Source organism: Bombus affinis, chromosome 4 (genome assembly GCF_024516045.1).
Source record: "Bombus affinis isolate iyBomAffi1 chromosome 4, iyBomAffi1.2, whole genome shotgun sequence".
Classification (NCBI taxonomy): Eukaryota; Metazoa; Arthropoda; class Insecta; order Hymenoptera; family Apidae; genus Bombus; species Bombus affinis.
In genome coordinates, this window is record NC_066347.1 from 4,678,198 (window position 1) to 4,703,526 (window position 25,329).

The 25,329-nt window shown below is 39.7% G+C and overlaps 1 protein-coding gene across 1 annotated transcript in view; it reads right to left on the reverse strand.

The window, feature by feature from the left end:
• Positions 1-25,329, reverse strand: part of LOC126915739 (protein groucho-like) — an 82,174-nt gene that overhangs the window by 16,576 nt on the left and 40,269 nt on the right. Inside the window, exons 4-8 of the mRNA XM_050720699.1 lie at positions 23,616-23,679; positions 16,321-16,365; positions 12,672-12,809; positions 3,229-3,508; positions 1,234-1,259 (exon numbers count right to left, since the gene is read on the reverse strand). Of these exons, the coding sequence (XP_050576656.1) occupies positions 1,234-1,259; positions 3,229-3,508; positions 12,672-12,809; positions 16,321-16,365; positions 23,616-23,679 (553 nt within the window). The remainder of the gene's footprint in view (positions 1-1,233; positions 1,260-3,228; positions 3,509-12,671; positions 12,810-16,320; positions 16,366-23,615; positions 23,680-25,329) is intronic.

Sequence of the window (25,329 nt, forward strand, 5' to 3'; positions counted from 1 at the left end):
TGTATTTTTACTTCGCAGGAATTTTAATTTTTCGTCTGCGATTGTATCCAAAAAAAAAAAAGAAAAAAGAAAATAGATAGTTCTAAGGAAAAACTATACACATATACGAACCTGTTAGTACATAAAATCAAAAATATTTATTGTTACAGTGGACGAAATTTGTGATATTTTTAAACGTGACTTTAAATTATTGTTAAATGTTATTGTTAATTCCTATCCATCCAAAAAGTGACGTCGATTTATTACATATCACCGATGGAGAGACGAACTTCTTTCCACGCTGAATGCACGCACATCGCGCGTCATAAATTCAATAACAGAGACGCGGATGTTGAAGCAATTTTAATCGTTGAAAATACAGAGACGATTTTTGTCGTTCGTTCGATTCGTTTCAATTGGATTTATTTATCTACGTCATTAAATCCTTTGGAAATTTCAGACGGAAACAGCGGCGAGAACGGATAAGCGGTAAAAAATGCCCATCCGTTCGCATATTTATTTATTTATGCGATAGATCGTACGTAGAAGTTCGACGGATAATCCGATTGTTAACTCGACATTTCGATAAATGATTTGTCTGCGTTTCAGTGGAGAAATATTTACCGGAGCGAAAATATGGGTCCGTAAATCTCGGCGCATATTATTGTTTCATCCGCGATAAAACAGCGACGCTGACATAATTTCATTTGCGTAGTAAACCTTAATTACGACACATGAAAAATAAAGCGCGGCTCGTCCCTTTCTCCATCCCTTCCCCTCATTTACTTCTCTCTCTCTCTCTCTCTCTTTACATTTCTCACTTCTCAAACACACGCTCTCTGCATCTCTGACGCTCGAAAATTCTAACAAAAAGCGCCACGTCGCCGCCACTTCAACGTCCATTAATAATTTAATTCGAAACGGCGACGTTATCGTTGAGCGTGATTTCTACGCCGGTACACGCGTCAACCGTCCCGTAAATTACTCGTTAAAAGCAACGAAAGAAAAACTAAATGCGCTCCAACCGAATATAAAAGTACGCGAAACGAAAGGGCAAAATTTCATTAACGGCGAGTTAATATACAAGAATTCTCCGATCACTCGAGAAATTCGTCTATATAACTCGTAAATAATCGTTCGCTCGCTCGAAAGACAAACAGAGAGATAAAGTAAAAAAAGTAGCGATAATGGCGAATACAGAAGAAAGCGAGGGAAATATAGAAAAAACAATAGAACAAAATATTTTCTACTCACGTGTCTTTCCTCGGTCGAGCTGAGACCTGTAACGAGACAAATGCAAACAATCGTCAGTCAAAAGCCGTGCGTTTTCAATGGGAGGAGGGGCGAGAAAAAAAAATCATTTTCATGCATGGGGTGAAATGGGAGAACGATTTAGGGGTGGACAGGGGAAGGTGAAAAAAACTGTCGAAATCCCGGCCACCGCGCGTCGATAAAATGTTAATAACGTGCCCATAAAAAAGAGGCAGCAGGGGTGTGAGCCGAAACAGGGGTGGAGGGGACTAGCCTGTTCTCTCTCTCTCTCTATATATATATATATATCTATATCTATGTGTGTGTTAGATACGTATGCGATGTGGCATAGCGTGGCGTGGATAGTAGAAGCGCGAGAGGCGCCCGTATAAATGATCTTCATGCATATTTATGCGCTTTTCGCTCAAAACCGCCGGTGTCCGCTAACAGGGTGACGCAAACACGCTCACCCCCCGCCTCGAAAGCGGATACCCGAAAAGCGCTTTGAAAATTTCCAGTTGAGCGAGCCGAGCCGCACGCTCGCGCCACGTCGGCTACATATTCTTTTTTTTCTCTCCCTCACCCCCGTATACCCTTTCCCCCGCTGTCGACTGTCCCGTGGTCCAGAGTGCTCCCGACCACCCATTTTCGATAGCGCATACATATACATATATACAGACCAATATACACAGGACACGTACATATACACACATAGGCTACAGTCGGTCGACTGGCCCTCTCTTCCTTTTTTTCTTTTTTTTTTTTTTTTTGTTCAGGGTATCGCAAAAGCGGGATCAAACGGATGATGGTGACAAAAAGAGAAAAAACCTCGCGATGGGTCTGGACCGTTTGCAGCATGGAACTCGCTCGCTCGCTCGCTCGTTCATTGTTGCGCATGCGCGCGTGCTGGTGTGATTCGTTATATCGGGGCGCAGCGCCACTCGAACGTGACCAAAGGCCGGAATTTCGTTAATTTCTTTTCCCGCCGTGCTGCCCACAGAGGTGGCAATTAAAATCGTGTGAAAGGGCGGAAGGTATGCGTATAACGAGTATTCCGGGGTTTTACGATTCTCGTGAAGCGAGCCGCGGCGAGGAATTCGATCGTGAAGGGGAGCGTGTGGCGCGGAGGGGTGCGCACCCGCCGCGCGGTGGTCTTCTGTGGTTTTTTGGAATTGCTGCGAGGGAGAAGGGAATGTAATGCGTCGTAAAAGGAAGCGCGGAAATTAACTGGCGCTAATTTGATTCCAGGCACCGACGTTAAAATGGGTTTTGATGCCTCGAATCGTGAGTTCTTTTTCAAATTCCAGGCTACCAACTACAGTATATAGTGTTGTAATTTTGATGGAATTCTTTTTCTAATAATTTAGAGATGGACATACCATATGATTTCATACGTATTATGCCGTAATTAACCTTTCTACCTACTGGTTTGCTGATGTGTCGGAACTGAGATACGTTTTCGTCGATGATACACGTGTGTTGATTTTCTTTGGCGAAAATACGTGGTTTATTTGATCGTTCCGTTCCATCAGAAGCATATTTTATGAGTAACGTACGTCGAGGAATCATTATCTTTATCGGTATTTTTGTTGACTTTTCTAGCTAAATGAACGAGGCTTTGTACCATCGAACAGTAGATTTCTCCTTAGTTTCTCTTGTTTTATTAGTATTAACTCCGTTACTCCGATATTTCTCCTATTTTCCACGAGAAATCACGATAATATTTGCCTCCGAGCACAGAAGAGTACTATTTTCGTTTATTTAATGGTTCTATTTTCCATATCAAAATACCACATATCCGAATTAAAAATAGAAAAGAATCTACCGCAATATATATTCAACGTTAAATTATACAAGAAATCCGTTTTTCATTTTTTCTTTACAACAAAATTAACGATAAAAATGGAAAATCGCTTAGGGCTATCAAAGGGTTAAAATCCTTAGAAGCTAATGGCAACTTTGTATTCTTTGATCGAAAAGAGAAGCAACAATACTCACCGCCATTGCTTTTTAAATCATCGGGTTGACCACGATGTAATTCCGTTTTACTCAACATCGACAATGGATGAGCCGCTGTCGTGCCCGGTGCTGTGGCAGCAGCCGGCGTTAAGCCAAGGCCAAGAAGAGCCGCGGAGGCGGAAGTTGGCACCGGAAGTCCAGCAGCTGGTCCTAGTCCCGGAAGTCCGGGTAGTCCTGGATGAGCACCTATCGCCGTCCCCGGTGGCAATTGTTGAGCATGCATTTGCTGCAGCAGTCTTGATATGTCAGGTCTCTGTTGCTAAAATACAGAAAAAATAGTTATCACCGTGGTTCAATTTTCATATATAACAACATTATTTTATTGTTTGAATTAATTAATCCTTCGTTATAAAGAAAATAATTTTATACAAAGAAAATAGCGACCGAATACACGTAGTATTATTGTCTAATTGATTTCTTTAATACTATAGGAATAGTATTATATTAATATTGTCTGTGTTTAAATTTTGATTACGTTTCATCTATCGTAACACTATTGGTTTATTTAAGAACAAAGGAGTTAAATATAAAAATTGAATTCTTCATGTGTTTCAGATATTCGACATTCTATATATACCATTATCGCTATTTATGTAAATTTATACTTTTATGAATACAAGAAAAGAGATAGAAACTACACAGAAATGTGTGTTTCGTTTATTAAATATATTAAAACAGGTTCTTTCTCTATCCGACACGTTTTTAAATATTACATTACATTCTGTGTATTTATCACTTTCGAATCTTCCATAAAATGCATAAAACTTCGCCACCGATAATAATCACCGATAACTCGAACCACAGAAGTACGTCCCCTGTGGACGTTTCCTTAGATGACACCATCCATCGGCGTCAGGATGAAATGTCATCGTCGAGAAAATCCAAGCTGACGTTATACGCCCTGAGTAAGGGGTGAAAACGAATCCGTGTTCGAGAACCCTTGCAGACCAATGGCGATGGCCACGGTGTCCCAAGAGCTACTCCATAAGAGGCAACGAGAAATAGAGGGAGAGAAGGTGAATCAACGAACACAAGAGCGGACAGACCGGTGAAGAGCAAACGGGAAGACGAAAAAAGAAACTCAGCACGAAGAAGACAGAAAACAAGTTGTCGAGGGCAGGAGAAATCCAATGTTAGATCAAGAGGGGATAACAGAGGCCGGTAAACTCGTTACGTGCGCGAATCATGCTTATCGTGGATTTCACTTAGGTATTTAGGGATCGACCGAGAGGAACAAAGAAGAGTAGAAGGGGAGAGAAAGTAACACACGATTCTCGTAGAACGAGGGTCGTGGTCGCACCGACGAGGGTGGATTATGCGAAATAACCCCTCTCGGGCTACGCGCCGATTGTGTACGATAGTTATTTTCCTGGACTGTCGCTGAATGGGCCAAAAGGGACGGCGAGGGGTCGCGGCTTGGCGTGTGTGTATACAGCTCGTATGGTCTTCCCGCAGCACAGTTTACCCCCTAGGGACGTATTTGCACCGCCCTACGCACGTGTACCTACTCCACGGATGTAGCTTGCAATTTGCCTTGCGGCCACTCGACTTCCGGCGAGGGGCTTTTGACGCGCAACAACTTTTTCTATGCTGTGAAGCCTGCTCGACGAACGACCAGGAAGGGGCCACGGGGATCGCGCCGCGAGACGGTGAAACGTTTGCAAGAGAAGGAAGGTCTCGTTGACGTTCATTTTTCAGGGGTATCGATTTTTTCAAGAAACGCCCAGCTTTTTCGAGGTAGCCGTCGAGAGCTTTTATCGACGTGCACGGTAAACGGTTTGCGGCGTTTGATGTTTCGCGCGATATTTGCTGCGGAATTTCCCTTCTTTTTCTTCTTTTTTTCGAACGCTTTGTGGACATCGGTTAGTGAGCTTTGCAGTGGGAGTTTTAAACGTTTGGAAATATTAAGTCGGCGGTTAATACTAGATCGAGAATATTTGATCGGCTTCATAATTTTGTGAACATAATCGAAAGAGTAGGACGTTTTTATACTACGTTTGCTTTATATGCAGAGTCAAATGTTGGATGTGTAAGTAAAGAGAGAGAGAGAGAGAGGATGAGGAAATGAGTAACGCAATTACAATTGCGACAAAATAGAAGTAGAATAGAACAGTAATCGCGGAAGAGAGTTCAAGTTTCTAAACAAAGAGCGACCTCGATTAATGGTGCAACTATTTTAACAATTATGAACTATTTTGATCATTCGCAGATTACGTCTTCGTGCTGGAAAATTAGTTCTATTTTAAATATGTTTACCCTGATAGGATATTTTAGCCGCTGCTAAAGCTATGTTTTTACGGAGAGAAGCGAATGCGCGGAAGAGTTTATTTTTACAAGGAACATTCGAATACTGAATAATTTTATCGAATACCGAAGATAACCTTTCGCTTCGTCTAAATTTAACGCGACCACTTGAAAGCACGTTGCTTTCGAATGACAGAAATACGCGTCCACTGGACATTATTATTATTGGGCAGATATTAAGACGCATTTTAAACGAATTTACCAAAAATATAACATTGATAACGTCGTTGGTACAGCTTAAATAATCGACTGATTTTATTAACGTTCATTTTATCGGAAGATTCGCAGCCACTGAATCACAACTTTCCACGTATGTTCGCCAGTTCCAAGAATACCATTTACATAAATTACCCTTTTTTATTTCGAACGCTACGCTATATCCATAATACTACCATTACCACCACGCCGTATAATCATTTTCCACTTTATACATAACAAAACGTATCGATTATCCCTGATCAAATTTCGACACCCCTGACCAAAATTCCCACCCCTGTATCATCCATCAAACATGCGTAAACGTCAGTTATAATATTTCGCCCATTTCACAAACCAACATCAATCGAAAAAAGAAAAAGAAAAGAACAATAAATGTAAAAATACAGAGCACGGAAACAATTGTCGAACGGGCAATAGACACGCGATATTCAAAAAGCAACAGGCTTGAATTGTTCCGTAAAATGTTCATTTTCCTGTACCCTGAGTTCGATTTTTGTACAATAAAATATTCTATTTCGCTGATTTTAGAGCTATGCAACAAGAATAACTCAGTTTCCTATTGAAGAAAAAAAAGATATACTGTTTCTCAATACAATCTCAATAATAACTGATAGCGAATAATAACTGATTTCGGTTTATAGCCCGACGATTCTATAAAAAGCATTCTAACTATCAAAGTTTTTAAATACTAACTCATTCTTAGTACGCAACCGAAGAGTGGAGAAAGAATTTTAAATTAGAAAAATAATCCATTTCCAGTGCCGTCGGTTAAAGTCGATAAACATTACTACCACGTTGATCTTCACCCTTTTGATAAGATTCTCATGTTATTAAAAATCGACCAAAGCGTCTCAAAGTTCCAATCCTTGTGCTTGTGACCGACGGTTTGACCTGATGGGGTGGGGAAAGAACCGACGTCCAAGCAGCGTTGTTCGCAACAAACACGTACATGTATAGCGAAAATCGGCGAGCATAGGCCACGTTGAGCGTGCATGAGCCCCCGACGGTATTCAATTCGTATTCGAAGCAACGCGAGAGAATCGACAGGGGAGAACAGGGGGCGTCGTCGTTCGTGCAACGCGGCAAACGAAACGTAATAGTCCCAAACGAGGTTTAACGCGGCGTGAATAATACGCGGAAAGGGAAGCTACAGTACGAGGAGGGTTGGCTGGCCTGATGCCTGAGGGGAGGATCGGTCCGGCACCATCGCGCAGTGCCGGAGGTGCGACTCGTCCATACCTGTACGTTTAAATACGTGTCAGGGAATATCCTGTATGCGCCTGTACAAATGCATCCCCCTTGGCTGGCTGGTTGGCCGGCTGGCTGGCTATCGTATCTGTCTGTGCGTGCAGGAAAGCGTGCGATACGCGCGTTCAAAGGTGCAAGAAGAAGAGGAAATGGGGAACGAAACGAGACAGGGTGAAACAGAGAGGTGCAATGGGATACAGCGGAGACAAGGAACGGTGGAAGCGAGATAGGAGAAACGGGGCAGGGAGAATTGCGTTCCAGCGTGCAGTGTTATTAAACGAAATATTGATTCAACCCCTGTTTACCGAGTAATACATATTCATGGGGGTTGGCGCTTATGTCTATTTGCCTCTGTCGTCCCTTCAGCCTTTGGCCCCTGCCGTTCTGCCCTGTCCGTTTCTGTCTCCCTTCTGCGTTCGTCGTTGCTTTCCACTACGCTTTCCTTTTGTATATTTATATGTATATGTGTGTACCTTCCTCTATCTCGTTCGATTTATCTCTACCTTGTTTTCGCGTCTTTATTTAGCATGTTCCAACCCTACGACGATAGAACTGGAAACATTGGAACGTCTCCCCTTCGTAAGTACATCAGCATGCGTTAACCGCACATGCGAACGAGAGGAGTGCATGTGCACGTGTAACGTTGCCGGCTTCACCTTGTATTAGCCACTGGCCGGCACTGAGTGCACGCGCTGATTATGCGTCCCCACATGCCGATGACGCGTATTACGCAACTGCAGATTGCGGTTTGTGTCACGACCTCGATCCGACGATTTCTAGCGGTCAGGCCTGCGCTCGTTAAATCGAGGACGCCCCAACGAGAGTCTGATTCTGTCTGCGGTGATCGGACCAGATAACGTTTGATGGCTCTTTTTTATTTTTCTGGCGGGTTGGTCGGTTTTTATGGGAGACTCGTGGTAATGACGTAGTAAATTTCAATGTCAGAAGAAATCGGACGTCGAAATCAGAAATCAGAAGCAACAGTTTTCTTTTTTCTGTAGAAAAGAACTGGTATAATTAACAGCCGGCATTCGAATTACTATGATGCTTCGTTATAAGCATTTCAACCGTCAAAACTTAATCTGGCCCATTCCGGTAAAGATACTTCGATCGCTGACAAATTTGATATCAGTCAGACGAAGTTCAATTAACTTTCTTTATCTACATATATCGTTTCATTCAGTCTTACGTCAAACACATCTCGCGATGAGACAAAATAAAAGAAAAAGAAAGGGAAACAAACAAACATAATTTGATCAGTTTTTATTGAACCGTGCAAAGTTGAATTAACTACTCCGATTAATAAACTTATTTGAATCCTATTAACGCTTTGACTGCCACGTTGGTTATATATGACGGTTTTTCCTGTGACCACGGTGGTCATTGATGACCGGAACGCTTGAACTTCTTACAATTGTAAAAATTGAATGACAATTGACAGTTGGGGCATTTTGAATATAACTGATAAATAGGAAATACTTTGAAATAAAAAGTGCCCCATTGAACAATTAAACATTTTTATTAGAACATCAATAAAAAAAAAAGAGAATTCTCTCATCTAACGGTGCACTGTGTTATAACACTAAACAAAAATGTGGCTCATCAATACAATCTGGACAATAGGTGGTCACCTTTTTGGTCCGATTCTTAGCAATTTTTAATCCTAACTGTTTAACATTTTTTTTTTTTATAGCATTCTCTGCAAAATTTTCGTGTCAGGTACGCTTAACGAAACAATACATCGCGACATTAAGATACCTACAATTAAAGAAGAAATATTCAAATTCAATAATAGATATAAAATATGAATTAACAACCACCAAAACCCACTAGTTACTCAATTACTTGACACAACGGATCAGATCCGCAGGCTAAAAAGACATTACTCTCTAGATTTAAACATTAGATTCAGCTAGAACCAAACATACGATAATTATTTATTATTCGCGTTATAATACCACGCCAGAATAATTTACTTATAATTTTCAATAAGAATTGATTGTAAACTACTTTCAAATAAAAAAAAAGAGAGAAGATACGCTTGCCCTTCTTTAGAATTGTGCACATACCCTACTATTATACACAGAATGAGCAAATACTGTTTACTAATATCTTTAACACGTTTCGACAATATATTCTAGACGTTTTGCTTACGACGACACAACGAATGCGAATGGTTTGTTGAAATAAACGAAGCCTTGTTATAATATGTCGCTATCAACTGTTAGCAAGGCGCCACGGTGGTCATCTGTAACCACCAATAAGATAAACGGTCCATCGGGAAGAATGTTGTCTTACATCATCAATTTATTATTATTTTGCCATTGTATGCCTTGAATAATAAAAACACTCCCGTGGCGTCCTGAGCGAAACATGTGATTTCGACGTGGCAGTCAAAGTATTAAAATACGTTGAAGTGGGTCCCACTTCAAGGAAAACTCCACATCTTTTCTAAAGCTTAGTTTTCTTAGTTCTTGAAACCATTCAGTATTGTTTAACACTAAATCAATTTGAAGGGTCTCTCAGCTTCATAGTTTTCTAGGAACATGCCTTGCACAGATGCTGCAACGAGGTACAGACAGGTCAGTTTTCTGTAATAGTATAAATACCCATAAACCCATAGCCTCGAAGCTCTTTCGTAAAATAACACTGCCAGCCTGCGGATATGGACTAGCATACACTTGTACTTATTGTATTTATACTTAAACTTGCTTAAATATATTTTTCTATTATAAATACATTCATCCACGCACTTCCTCTCTCTCTCTCTCTCTATTACGAGATAAAACCTTAACAAAATAAAGTATTATTAAATGCAACTAATAAGTTTCCCCTATATCGTATATTATATCGTATCCTATTGTATTCGTTTATTGTATTGAGGCTTATGATTGTTACAATCTTTCCGTATGTATGGACACTCGTTGCATTTCATTTTTATCTTAGATCATCCTTTTATGCTATTTATCTAGGTAGATCAATATCTTAATTTATTACACGTGTTATTATACAGGGTGGGCAGAATAAAGAGCGATTTTGAAAAGCGCGGGAATCGTATTGTGTCGATGGGAGAGAATGGGGACGCTGTATCAATGGAGCGGTGGACCCCTCTTCAGCATCGCGCGTATACTGTCAAAGCGTTTTATCAAAACGATGCTTTCCGCAACCATTTTAACATTGAGACCGATGCCGTCTGATTAAAAAATGGGTCGAGACTGAAAAATGAGTGATTTGAAGAGACTTCGTCAACGACGAGAAAAACGCCTGGAAGACCAAAAACAGTGCGTACGCCCGAAAACATCATGTAAACAGCGTGTAAGAGTTGCGATCGGAAGAAGCCCGCGTCGTTTGGCTCGCCGGCACAGCGGTACATTTGGGATTTCCAACAAAACGATTAGATGGATTTAACACAATCACCTACACCATCATCCGTACGAAATCCAAATGGTCTCTTAAAGGCTCTTAAAGAAACAGATAATGTGAACCGAAGACGGTTCCGTGAAGAATTTTTAAATTTAATTAATCAAGACATTACAAATAATTTACGGATGAGTGGCGAGGCTCATTTCCAGACAGAAAGTGGTTCAAATTCCACTGGCAATGCCGCGGAATGTAACGAATAACTTGAGAGTCTGGCTGAAAGCATGTGTATGCTTGAGCGGACCTCATATTACCAGAGTTATTTTTAAAAATTACTTACTTTTCTACTAGTTTAAGGCAATGAAAATAACATTTCGAAAAATTGATCGTTCCTTTTTACGGTTTTTTCAAAATCGCTCTTTATTCTACCCCATCCTATACATCTTCTACGTGTCAGTCTTTGGTGTTTCGTTCCTGTTCCTTCTTTCTCTGTTCGTTCATGCGGAAAGCATCCAACTTTCTGCTTCCCTTCATGAAGTTTGCCAGTTGTCATATATGTTTTTCGGTTTGCTGTTACTATTTCTGTCCATTCCTTGCTTCTCAGTGCGATTGGTCTGATCTCTGTATACAAATACATTGTGTAGTCGCTCAGTACGTTTCCGATTTTCTGCGTCCCTCATATCGCAATACAAATAAATCATCATTTCTTAAAAAGAATCCCTCGTATTGGGTCAGTCTTTCTGCTCGCCGTATATGATTACCAAATTTCCCTTTAGCCCGCGGTGTTTTTAATGCGCGTGTAGCTGCGCACGTGCAGAAAGAGTAATTCAAGCGTGTCCGGGGCCACGAGGACCGTGCATTCGTTTAGGCGATCGGGAATTATTCAAGTCGTGCACGCGAGAACCGACACGGAACTCAATTATACGTGCCGCGGCGGTCGAATGCCAATTTCGCATTCGTCGACCCTGCTATCACCGGCATGCAGCCTATGAGTATGAGAAAAACGTTTCCCACCGGAAGTCTGTCGTACACGAGACGCGAAGAAAGGACTCGGCTTACCTACACCTCATTCCCTTTTCAGCTTGCACGAGTACACACGGTCGTGCGGTTAGATTCGGTGGACTATTATGTAAATTGAAGCTCGCTCGACAACGACGGACGTACGCGATCTTGGGTGGCGGGAAAAAAATTCTTTTTCTTTTTTTTTTAAGTGGAAACGCGTTTGCGACTCGTCCAGGTCAGGTAATGGATACGCAAGGGTGATTCACCCGACTTAACGACCTTAAATTACCCGCTTGCCGAATAAACGGCTGGTCGCGTGTAAAATTGTCTCGCGTTTTGCCTGCTGCGGTAGGTTTTTGCGTGTGCACCCATCTTTTTTCGTCGCCAAAATATCGCAGATCATGTTGTGGATTCTAAGTGCAACATGCGATACTTCGCTTTGAAGATACGGAAGATACGGTAGATATGAGAAAAGAGGTGTATGGGACGGGTTGAAACGATCATTTTGTGTGCATGGGTTCTGGGTAGCTTGCCGATCTTTATGCATTTATAATATGAAAGTACCAAATTGCGCAGAATGCACATGGTATGAAAAAACATATAAAACATGCAAGTATAATGATTTGTATAATACTTGGTAGGTAGAACAATTTTCTAGCCAAATTCTAGCTTTTCTTAATCATATTCTCGAGAATATGGGTTTGCATAAAGATAAAGTCTAGTTATTTATACGTATCTTATAAGAGTAACGGTGTTACTCTTTGGTTATGAAAATGTACAACAGGCTAAATTCGATACATTTTTTATGCGACTAAATTGAAGGTATTGGACGTGTGGTCCAATTGAAAAAGGCGAATCGTACGTAAAAATGTACAACTTGATAAAGAAATTTAACTGCGACTCATTTGTATTTCGACATCGACAAGCATACGAATATCATTCGTGTGATTTACAAATAATAAAACGACACGTAGCAATATTGCACTTTCGCGTTTATCGCAACGGTACAAATCGACACGATGAAGAGGATGAAGGTTAACGAAAGCTCGACTATATCTCAATGAAAAAATTTACGACACCGATAAAACTTATTTAAAGCGATCCTTTAAACGTCTGCTCGATTGTATCCGAGGTACTGAAACTGACAGATGATTACTAAACCTTTTCCTCGACGGAAACGCGTAATTTCACGATGCACCTGTTGCGATATCCTGACGCGTAATGCTGATCGAACAACCGCTCTCCTCTGTTGGAAAATTAGTCAATTACGGAGCATGACGCGCACTTACCCCAATTATGGAGTTCAGCTCCGTCATCGTGACCTGTTTCGCCCTATCAACAGCGGTTGCAACTTGCTGTTGATGTTCCTGAGACAGAAAGGGCAGGATCTGTCCGATGATAGCGTTCAGTCTCTTCGATATTTCGGCCTGTAAAAGGAACAAAGGTACGTTCGACGTTAACGAGAAACGTTCGTTCCCGACTAATATTTATATAAAAACAACAATATATGGACAATCTTGCGCGATAATTTATTAAGTAATAACGTTAGGCGTAGAAATTAATTCGCTGTCTTTCAAAATAAATTTATCATTTATTTATTCATGTAGTTTTTGGAGAAATACCTTTTTCTTTTTTCTACTATTTTACTAGCATTTGAAGTAATGTTAGGTATGCTACGTGTTAAAAATGTTAAGATTAACATTGAAAATCTCAAAATAATGGGGAAGCATTTAAATTTCATATGGATTCGTAATTATTGATTCAAAGTAAAAATATCAAATTAATTCGTATAAATAATATCAATGAACTGACAAGTTACGAGTTATAAGTTACAAACTTTTATCTTGTAATTTTATAAATTTCCACCAGAAATTAGATAATCGGCTGACTCGTAATTTGTGAAATTTACTCAAAGATCTGGATTCGCGAGATCATCAAACGCGATGGCTGTTGTACATAAGAATTTGGTAGCACTGGTAATTTGTAACACGTGACTTGTACGTAATATTAGCTTTTCATTGAATGGTGCAAGAAGCACCCGGTCACGGTTCGTCGCTTTTTTAACTTGGCACAGTGGGTGATCGGTCGACGCGTGAGAGCTACGCGTAGTAAAACGTGCCGACAACAAAGTGCATAAAAGAGGAAGGAAGCTTTTATTTCGCTTTCGCGGTCAACACATGCTTTCCAGCTGCCCGGAGAGATGGAAAATATTTTTGGCCGACTCACTTTTCGCAAGCAGAGTGTTTAACCGTGGACACTTTTAACACGCGATGCGGTAAAATTAGACGTACAAAAGAACGAGATTTACCACTGCGAAATTACGTTTCAACTGTTTGGTTTCGTCGACTGTGTCTTGTTGGAGTTTTAATCCACGAAGCGTAGATGTTTGTTATACAGATATTAGAACCCTAAAGTTTTCGAGCAACGAGATTACAGATTTAGAATATTTTCTTCTAAAACATTACACTGCGTAGGTATTTGATTTCACCTAGTCTTAAGATTAGTCGCCCAACTACTGGACACGACGGACCAGATCCGCAGACTAAAAAGAAAATACCCTCTAGGTTAAATCCTTAGTTTCTACTAGAACCAACAATATAAAACTATTATAATCCATGTCATTGTATCACGCCAAATTAAGTTACTGAAAATTCTCAACGAGAATTGATTGTAAATATTCTAATAAATAAAAAAAAAAAAAAAAAATTCGTTCGTGTTCCTTCCAAGTGCGTGCAATAAATGTTTTTCTGCTCCGAGAAGTGTGGATTTATTATCCAGATAATATAATAATAACTAACACGATCCTACCTCTCAAATATAAAATAATTACATTCTTGCCATGAAATCTTCAAATAGTCATTTCAAATTTTGTGCCTGTATTTTATATCATTATCTATCTCAATCTGTCCCCTTTTGAACTGACTTGATATTGATTGTGAATATTCTAATAAATAAAATAAAAAAAAAACCTATTCTTAAGAAATATCGACTTGAAAGGGAGAAAAGGAATTCTTTAAACTTTTTCTTATAATATTCCATATTGTCGTGATACCTTGTCACACTGTATAATGTATATTTGTATAATTAATTTATCCACTCGATTCGTATATTAATATATTATAAGGAAAAAATTACAATAAAAGTTCCTCTCGACCAAAAGTTTCCAATTTCTAACGTTCCCTCAATTTGTTTTACGCTCGATCGCATATTTACATCCGACCAAAATTATGTACCAAAAATTAATGTGTACATAGTTCTACCGTAAAATCGTTCAACCTGTTTGTTTCGCCGGTTAATTAATATTTTGCCGCGGCAACTCGACAACATTTTGTAAAGGAAATAGGCGGAATGCAAGCAATATTCATCGAACCCGCGTATTTCTAGCATGGATGGGCTGCGTCTCTATTTTCGTCGCAAGAAGCTGGTAAGAGGCGGTGGAACCGCGGAAATAAGCGACGCAGCCAGACATAAGGAGGATGATTAACGAGACGCGTAGAAAAGCTGCGCGTCACGGCTCGGTTTCGCCGGTTTAACGAGCCGATCCCTTAGTTTACGTCCTCTGTGTATAGGAAACGAGCCGTACACCAACTTAACTGCACCTATGCAGCCTGATCAAAAAATTCGACGAATGCGCTATTTATGTTAATTACTAAGTAGAAAAGAAAAACAGCAAGAAGATACAACTTTTACAAACTTCATTTATCCTTATCTTTATGTAAATTTTAACTTAATAGTTAATAACCATTACGAGGTCTTTCAGAGCCGGAAATTAGCTTCCTTCTATTTTGATTCTTCCATTTTCTACGGTGTATTGGAAAAGAATTCTGTACATATTTGATGATCACTTTAAAAGATATGTCAGAAATACATAAATTTAAATTCCTAATAATAGTTATAGATAATCTAGCTTAAATTTAGAGTAAATTTACTAGCCAATTAAATAGAGGTAAACGATCTGTATCCGGCAGATTAGATTTATCGCAACAGTTTAATTATTCAAATACTCTAAATTTTAACTAATCCGTTAACCAATTTTACTCGATTATCTCCAATAACAGTTGCAAGCTAATGTTTCATTAGTATCAATCTTACGTGATTGACCTGTCAAATACGTGCACGTTCTAAGGTAGACCTATCAAGTATAATTAAGAAATATATTAAGAGGCAAATCTTCAAATTTCTCTACCTAATCTTAAAACAAAATTTCTTCGGTCGTCGTATCTTCGAATCGTACGAAACAATATTTCGAACGAAGCAATATTTACGAATCCATGGATTCTCCGTAGCGAAGCTGATTTTTTTAAACACGGAGAACGTTGACGCGTACGGGCTACCAAGTTATCGTGCGAACGGAACGTCTTCTCGGAATAGATGTTCGCAAACGGAATCGAAAGTGGCGGCTGCATTCTCTCAGAGCCTTGCCCCATGTCGTCGAGTCATCGCTGCAAATGTTTATTCGGCCGTGTACACGGGACAAACTTATCCCGCTTAATGACTGCGGCAAACACGCGACGTTAACCGGCGCGGGTCTCGAGCCAAGAAAGATCGTCGCGCGATGCAATGCAAGTGGAAGGAAGTGCGCGTGTACACACGTGAAACGCGTTTTCGCGGTCGATTTTTGAATTTCGTGCAACGAGACAGCGCCATCGTGTCAGCGATTTTCGACCTTTCTTGCCTCGTTACACGGATAAGCTAATTATTAAAATCTCGCGACACATTGAAAAATATATTACGAGTAGCTGGTTCGAGACAGGACGTTTATATCGAAAGAATATCGTCGTTTTTATTTGATAATCTAAGGGAAAAGAGAGTTCAATGCGCCTGAGTGTTACATGTTTGAAAAATTTGTATGGTACACCGGTCGAAAATCGCGGTTGCATGAAATGATGACAAGAAAATTTATGATAGTTCTTGGCGCAGAGGGTAGAAGGAACTTACTTGTTTGTGCATCTCCACGTTTAGGCCGTACGACATTTCGTAATACTGTAACAGAGAACATAAATTGGTTATGCATCAAAATTATAAATACGTCAACTTCTAAATGAAAATGGATTATTAACTTTTTAGCTACGGTGTATACTCTTTTAGTATACACCGTAGCTAAAAAGTAGTAAAAGAGTAAAGTATACACAATTATGCGTATTGGATGAAATTATATTTGGAAATCAGATGTTAATGCGCGTTAGAAGCGTTAAATTTCTTATTTAAATTTCGTATTTTGAAGCATTTTTTAATATAATTGCAAAAGTGCAGTGTATATCGGTAGACTGGATATGCTGATGGAAATTCATGTTTTTGTGAAGAGAACTAGAGAAACGAGAGATTGGAACTGACCAGGAATTTATTTCACATTCTAAATATCGTAACATGGATATTTTTGGATATTTTGTGCATGTTTGAATTTCATACGATTGTACATTTTAATCGAATTATTTATTATTTCTTCAATACACATTTAAATTTCCTATAGATGTAGCTACAAATATCCACACTTTCCTTTTAATATATTCGAGATTATCAGATAATTAAAAGATATATTGGCTGTACATACAATTATTGCATATAGAGTTCATAAATATGTTAATGATACATTAAGGGCATGCATAGCCGCCTTTTGTAAGCAAAGAGTTAATTAGATTTTTCAATGATTAATTCTTAACTACGCTGGCCTGTGATAACTTGAAATGCCAAACTAAAAAGCAGCCAACGTATAATAAGAGAGAAATGTTACGCGCGAATGAGCTTTCCAAGATTTATTTTCGCAAATACGATGAAATAATAATGTAAATGAAGCGTCATGTGTAAGACGTGGTCCGTTATTTCAGAAATATGTTTCTCCATTATGTATAATGTCATTAGGTTGCCGTTTCATCATTTTGATGCTTTCAGTGGAAATAACAGACTAGCAATAAGTTATATAATGCCTGTCTACAATGTTTCCTCGATGATAGAGACAAATTTCTAATATTGCACAGAAAACATCAAAATACAAAACTTAACAGTTTTATCTTTGCACAACATTCTTCCTCGTTTCATATCAAAATTTCATTCCGAAAACAATTACCAACTTCTATAAAGTAAACCTTTATAAAATGTCCAACTGCAAAGGTACGATATCAGACCGACCATTTTTTTAAAATACACTAAATAGATGGGAATTATCAAAAATTTGAAACAATAACATCACTCTTTTACAGAGTTCTCTGTTACAAATCAATTAACTTTTCCACAGAATCCAACTACACGATTACAACATCTGACTTGAGGGGACAATAAAAAGATGGGTTTGAAAGGAATTACAAAAATCTAAAGAAATAGCGTTACTCGTTTACAACGTTTTCTCGAACAACGCAATTAACTTTTATAAAACACCTGATAAAAATTTAAAAGGACGATAATAAGACAGGACAAGAAAGAAATTTACAAAGTCTGAAAGGATAATGCCGCTCGTTTACAGAATTCTCTGGGATAGATCGTTCGCTACTTATTATTATACCGCGAATACTCGGCGATTCGTCCCGTCAATTCCACGGAAACAATGTTCAAACGGTTGAAAAATAATAATATGGCGTCGATTCTGCCGTCTTACGACACCACAGGAAACTCCTAGAATTCCCGATGCGAAGTGTCTTTCATCGGCTATCAACGGTGGTCGTTAGCAGGGCAGCGATGAGGCGGTCATAATTGCGGTAAACGAGCATTTTACCGAAGAGACCGTTTTGTAGCGTCATTACTTAACAGTCAACTCCGAGACTCAGCGGCGGTCATTTAGCATCGCGTCGTCCGTACAGCGCGGCGTCTCTTCACTGCCAGCAATTTAACATCATTTGCCAGATTTGTCCGTGTCTTGCTTCGTTATTTCGACGTTGTTACTTTTTTCTCTCTCCTCGCCTTTCCTCCTTTATTTCCTTTTTTCTTTTTTTTTCTTACATCCTTCTCTCCCTCGTCTTCGCCTTCTTTTTTTCATCCTCTGGCTTTCTTACGGCAAGGCATCGTGGCGAGCTACCACCTGCCCGACGTCGCCGCCTCCTTGCACATCCGCGTCATTAACATCCCCGGGTACCATTAATCTCGTGAACGAGCGGTGGCGCGAGCGAGCTTCGACTATATCTGCCCCTAGTCTCTCTCTTCCTCTCTCTCTCTCCCTCACGGCATGCAGCACTGCACTTTCCGTGGTAACGCGTTATTAATTATCGTTAATCGCGATAAACTTAATCGAGTCTAGTCGAATACACTCCAGAGAGACAGAGGAGCGGACGGTTGTATATACGTAGGATTTTGCGCGAGGGAGCGAATTGGAGTGTGAGCGGGAGAGAGAAATTATACGAGAGCGTATGAAGAAGACGGAAATAGATAGAAGATGAAGGGCAAAGAGACGATGAACATAGATGACAGAGAAAGAGAGAGAGAGAGAGAGAGAGAGGGAAGGGTAGTAGAACGCGTGCAACACGCTCGAGAGCCAGGTACAGGTTCTTAATTTTACGGGCCATTAGCCCCGTAATTACACGGGCGAATTAATTGCGTCGTAAGTAAGTTATTCCACCCGAGGGAGAAGGGGGATGAAGCGAGCCACCGATGGAAAGGAACACAGCGGGGACAGGGGAGAGGACATGCTGAGGAAACGGTGGTGGTAGGAAGAGAGCAACAGAGGCGAAGAGGGCAGGAGGCAGAGGTTGTTAAGATCAACTGCAGCAGCAGGAACCAGCAGCGACGATCAGCAGCAGCGGTGGTGGTGGTGGTGGTGGTGGCGGCGGCGTCGGCAGCAGCAGCCCTTAGTAGTAGTGCACTCTCTGGACCAACTTCCGCGACTCATTATGGCTTGCACAACAAATTAACGTGACGGGCCTCGACCCCTGTACACCAGCGTCCTTAACGTGGCGCTTGTTAATGAACTCGACAAAGAGAACGAGAAAAAGCACGCGATCTCCCTCGATTCGCCAACGCGCCCTTCTTCTCTTCTCTTAGTTTCTTCCTTCTTCTTCTACTTCTCGTCTCACCGCTGTTGCTCCGCCTTGGCACCGACACCCCACCGAGATGTACTCTGTACACGTCGTTTAAGCGAGTTAACAAGCGGTCTTTTGTTAGAGACCTGGCCTTTTTTTTTACTGCCGCGTCGGTACTATTGCTCGAACAGCTTTCTTTCTTTCTCTTTTGCTCTCGGAGAGTGATCTTGTTAAGGGGGGATAAATGATCGGACCAAGGCGTGCCCGAGGTGTAATTCAATCCGACAAATTTTTATTGACCGGATAGAAATCGATCGGCTCCCCTTAGAGAACTCGAACGAGGATAGGTCGAACCGCGTTGCTTGCTGATTAATCGCAGAATTAAACGCGTTTGGAGATATTCAGGAACGACTTTGATGTCTTAGGGAAATGGAATAGCGAAAACGAGATAAGCTGTTTGAAGGAAAGACGTTTGAAATTTTCGGAAATTTTCATCATCGTTGTACTATTGTGTAACAATTGATGAGTATTAATAGACATGGATATGAAAGACAACTGCTTGTATTGTTAGTCATATACTGGTTGAAACAATTAGGAGATCATTTTCATCTGCATTGTCATTGCTTGAGTTCGTATATCCTTAATTGTCTCAAATGTCAAAAGCTTGAAATCGCATTACATGGTCCGTAAAAGTGAAGAACCGGAAAACAGAAAGATCAGCTCGGAATTCTGTTATCTTCGAAAATTCTATGGTCAAAAATCTGTTACATCGATCGACCTGATATCCATTTCCAATCGATGACGAAAATACCCGAACACTCGGTACAATCCGACTGCGAACTGATCCCAAACTTTTCATCGATAATGCTCTTGTAACAGAAACAATCTGAGAAAACGTTCGACCAAACGCAAAAGACGAGATTCCAACGACAATGATTCATCGCTGATATTTCGCCCTGTTGCAAATAAGACAAAACACGCAACAAAATGGAAAATCCCAGTGTATTAAAATACGTAACAGAGATACAACGAAAGGCCAGTACGGTTGGCAATATTTACGAGGACGTTCATAGAAGTTGGTATTCGTTAGCGGGAAACAATGCGTTTAGTACATGTTACAAGCAATAATAACGTCCCGGGGGCAACAAAATCTACATTCCACGGTAACAGAAATTATGAGACAGAACGTGTCTTAGAAAGCCTCGCGAGGAACAACGTGGCTCGTGTCGATAAATCTCCATGGAGTTTCTCTCTCTCTCTCTCTTCACGGCGACTTCCTCCGGCGGCAGCCGTGTTGGCTCGTACGCTTGATTAATCGTGTTTAAACTAGTCGCCTCCGCGCCAATTAAGTCTGTACAACGCCCTGTGCAAGAACAGCAAGAAAGGGACCGAGGGAGAGACACTCCCTCGTATCCGAGTGTTCGAGGAAAAACAGAACCTAAGGCGAAATGCCACGTCAGGGTAGCAAGGGACAACAATAAATTAGTATATCAAACCGATATACGGGCCTTGAACAAGGCGCCATAGTATGTCCTTATAGTTCTCTATCTATAACTATGTGCGTTATGTAGGACAGAGAAGTATGAGACGCAATCACGACGATTAAATTGTAAGAATGTTATTTTCCTTGGTGTTTGCGTCAGTTATCTTCTGCGTTTATATTATCTGCATTTTAATTTATCATTTTATTATTAGGTTATGACAAATACAAGGATAGCAATAGTCTTCTTACGTTTTAGACATTATCGCCATCTTCTTTTAATAGGGTTATCAATGAAGTTATCAATGAAGTAGTAATTGCTTTTGTTCGTAAGAAATCTCATTCACTTATGTTCATTTATAATAATATCGCACACTTGCTGCAGAAGAGATACAATTTCAAGTATACGTTCTAGATACGTAAGAACTGCTACGGATAGAAACAATGCTTCGTTCTATTACGTTCTAACATCGTAAATGAATTTACAATAACAGAGCAACGAATTATCTTCCTCTTATTAATCGTGATATTCGTATAGAAAATTCCTATCGCTCAAAATTTGTATATTTTTTCATTAGCCAAATAACAAACGCACGTGTATCTGTGTTACGACATGTGAAAAATGAAAGATCAAAGAAGAAACTTGAATACGTGATACCCAAAGACAATAATCAGAATCTATGAAACCGTTTCTCTACGCGTGACATTCGATTTCCAGAAATTTCAACCGCTCTATCACATCCAAGGAACGAAACACGTGAAATTAACACTCGAAAAATGTCAAACGTCCTATTTTACAACGCCCTGAATAAACGATCGTCGCGATATCAGCGTCGATTAATTGTGTCACCGGGACCACAATAAACTCCAACCACACGCCACTCGGTGGACCCTTTCCCTCTTCCTGGCAGTCGCGCACGCACGCAGTCCAATTTCGCGAGGGTTAACTGCGAGGCATTTACCATGAAAACGCCTGGCAATAAATCCCATCTTGCGTGCGGCGAGCGAGTGCGGCTCGGATTTCCTCGCGGGACACGCGGATCGGTATAATTAGACTGGTTTACGGCGGTCGATCGTTGGAAAGCATTCGGGTACAAGCCAACGAGGCCAACTACATTATCCTTCGGCATTGCTCGCGCGCCTCCATCCAGCTTGTATTACTTTGTCATTAGGTGTCCCAAGACGGGTCGTTCGTAGTAACGGGTGTTCGAATCTCAACTCGCATGTACATAATTCGAAGCTTTTCGGGACTATGAAGATGCAAATCGTTTCGAACGCGATCCGAAACTTTGGAATCTCGAAAGCCTCGACGAGTCTTCAATCTTTTAGATTTGGAGTTTTCTAAATTTTGAATGTTTCGAGATCTTGAATTCTATTTCTCCCTTAATTTCTCATCTCATTAATTGCTGGTACCTTATGGTGTATTGATTGGATACCTTGACATTGAAAATGAATGTATAATATCGGATAGTCTAAATAATGTCAAGATCTTATGATCTATCAAAATTTCACACTTGAAACACTTGAAAGTATCCCTCGAGACACGTAGGATTTCTAGGATACATTGAGGGCTTTCAAGAATTCTAACTTTTAAATCGCCTGGAATATAATTCAAAGGTTAAAATATATAGAAAGGGGGAGGGTTAATTCTAAACATCAAAACGATAAAGACAGTGTATGTAGAAAAATGTCGATTACAAACGATTTCATTTTGCGCTGGAAATGTACTGATGTCGATGAAAAATGAGAAACCTGAAATCTAAGTGAGATACAGAGAAAAAGCTTTATCAGCTGACTCATTGATACCAATATATTTCTAACGTAAAATAGAATTGTTTATAATTGGGACGGTAAGCTTGAAACAGCGCTTTTCATCATTTTAATATTTAGAATCGGCCCTATAAATATCCCCCATATATTTTATAACGCGCTGCATAGAAATTCCAAGTGTCAGATCCCATTGCCATATCGAACATGTATTTCAAAAGCATGGCAACTCAAACAAATTTTTCAGAAAACGCAAAAAACCATTTGAAAGCTTACAAAAAATGTATATATATACTAAACGCACAAAATTATTTGGTCAAATATTATTTTCGCAGATTTTCGTTTTTAACCTTTGAAAATACCCGTTTGACGGTTTTCATGTTTTTTTTTCACAGCATAACTGAATTACTTTCGGTTGTAAAAGCTTTGAAACACACAGGGGGCAGTTCACAAGCCAAGATGAATAACTCCAGATTTTCAAACTTTTCCAATTTTAATGCCAAAGCACTTTGATGCTAATCTCATGTAATCCCCTTCATCCTCTATGCCTTTTTATTTTGCTGGAGTAAAGCTGTTTATCAAATAAGAAGCTCGCATGCGATACGCTCGTACACTGGGTTTTCCCAACCACTGGTCTTCCAATCAGTGAGAACCTCTGGCCGTCTTAGAATCATTAGCTATGCACAGTAGGTGCGCAAGATAAATATACAGATACACGGACTAGCACACGTGATTCGTTTGTGTGTTAGTGTCCCTTGTGAGGCTCTGTGTGTACCTGTACACTGTATACCTGAACAGAGGGGAAATGTGCGCGGCGTAACAGGCCAATGTAAAGTCGGTGCGGCGAGGATGCAATTAATGCTAAGAAGCCGAGGTGGTTTAGCGGTCGAGCAAGCATGATTATCCTGGATACGGAGAACGGGGTAGAGATAGAGGCAGAAGGACCAAGCGAGAAGGGATCAGAAGGAAACTTTAGGGGACAGAGGGAGAAAGGAGAGCACGGACTTAACCGGAATTAGTGTTACAGAATGGTAATTCCTTACCATCACGTAATGTCGCTGAATCTCGATCTTCTCCGTGGCCAATTTCTCGCACTCGAGCTTCAAGCTGTGAACAGAGAGAAAGGGGAATTGGTACAGATTAAATGATTTTAATCCCATCTTATGTTTCTCTTATCTTTTGTATTGTGTGTGTGTGTGTGTGTGTGTGTAGTATATTAAGTGGCGGTCAAGCTTAATTTTATTGTTTTTCTTAGATTTATGTGACTCGAAATGAATATTTCATTTCGATTGATATTATTCAAAAATAAATGGCTTTTAAATATTCGATTTTAGTATTATAACGAAATATTCTGGGGGGAGAAAAAAAATACGCCAAGTTGCGTAAAGAATAGCAGATTTAATGCTGAATTTTATATTTCGGAATTTAGGCATCGCAGAGAAAAATCAATTTGAATATGAATGGAGAAAAAAGGAATCACGTTATTCGTACGATAAATACGTAAGTAAGACACTGTTTTTCGCCAGATACAGTTCTACATAGTATATTTATTTTCGTTTTATTTATTGTATATATGTAATATAACATTTTAGCCAGATCTAAAGAACTTTAACTTAAACATCGAGTTTAAAGGCAAGGCAAGTAAAAGAAAACAGTACAACGAATAAACGCAGTTTTACTACAGTCGTACAATGTTCGTTACAAATTTGTAAGATACCGTTCGTAGAATATAAAAAGAAAAATCTATTTGACCAGAAACTTCTACACACCACTGCGTATGTTAGCCAAAAATTGTTGGCTATGGTGTAATATAAATATGTTCTTTTAAAAACAACTTATTTTAGATCGCAGATCAATAAATTTCCTCTGCTTTGAAAATTGAACTAACTACACGCTATACTTGCACAGCGAATCTCTATATTGAAATTTTGGAATTTATTTATCTCTTTACACGGTATAAGAAAATCGCACTTTACGAAAACTTTTGGCAACCAACATGCAAACATCCGCTATACGATATTTTAAATGGTCTAAAATATCGTTGCCCGTGTTATTCACTAAGTAGCATAATTTTACAGATAACACGTGGCCATGTGTGTCACACATGCCTACATTACGCACTATGTAATCCGAGTAACGTCCCACGATCTTTCTACTTTATGCTCGCCGCGTTAGCATAATGTTAATATTAATTGTCGTCGATTATGCATACGTAATTGCGTGCACACGCGATGGCCATTTATGCTATATTCTCTAACCTGTTTCCCCCATCAAGCATTCCCTTTCTATTAAACTACCGTGTCTCGTAAGTGGTAGAAGAAGGGAGAATAATAAATGATTGTACATGCAAAAACGAATAAAAAGTGTAGAGTAAAGATAATGCGGTACAAGGCCCCGTTCTCAAGAAAATTGAGTTTGAAAGTTCTTTCAGTGCACGTGCATCTAATTACTAGCGTATAAAGCTCCCAATAGACGTATCTTCATTAATCATACATCAAAACGATTGCACTTGCAACATTGACGAGTGAAAATGTCAGTAGATGTTTTCGTTTATTAAAAACTCTACCCGATGAATACCTAGATCGAAACTTAAATGTAGAACGCACGACCGAAGAATTTTCAGTTTCAATCTTTTCGAGAACGAAGCTTCTTTCGATTTAAATTAATTTCAATTGATTCATTATAATTTAATTTAATTCAATTAATTTCAATTAAATTTCATTTAAATTAGAAAAATTTTTAATATCCATTCCACGA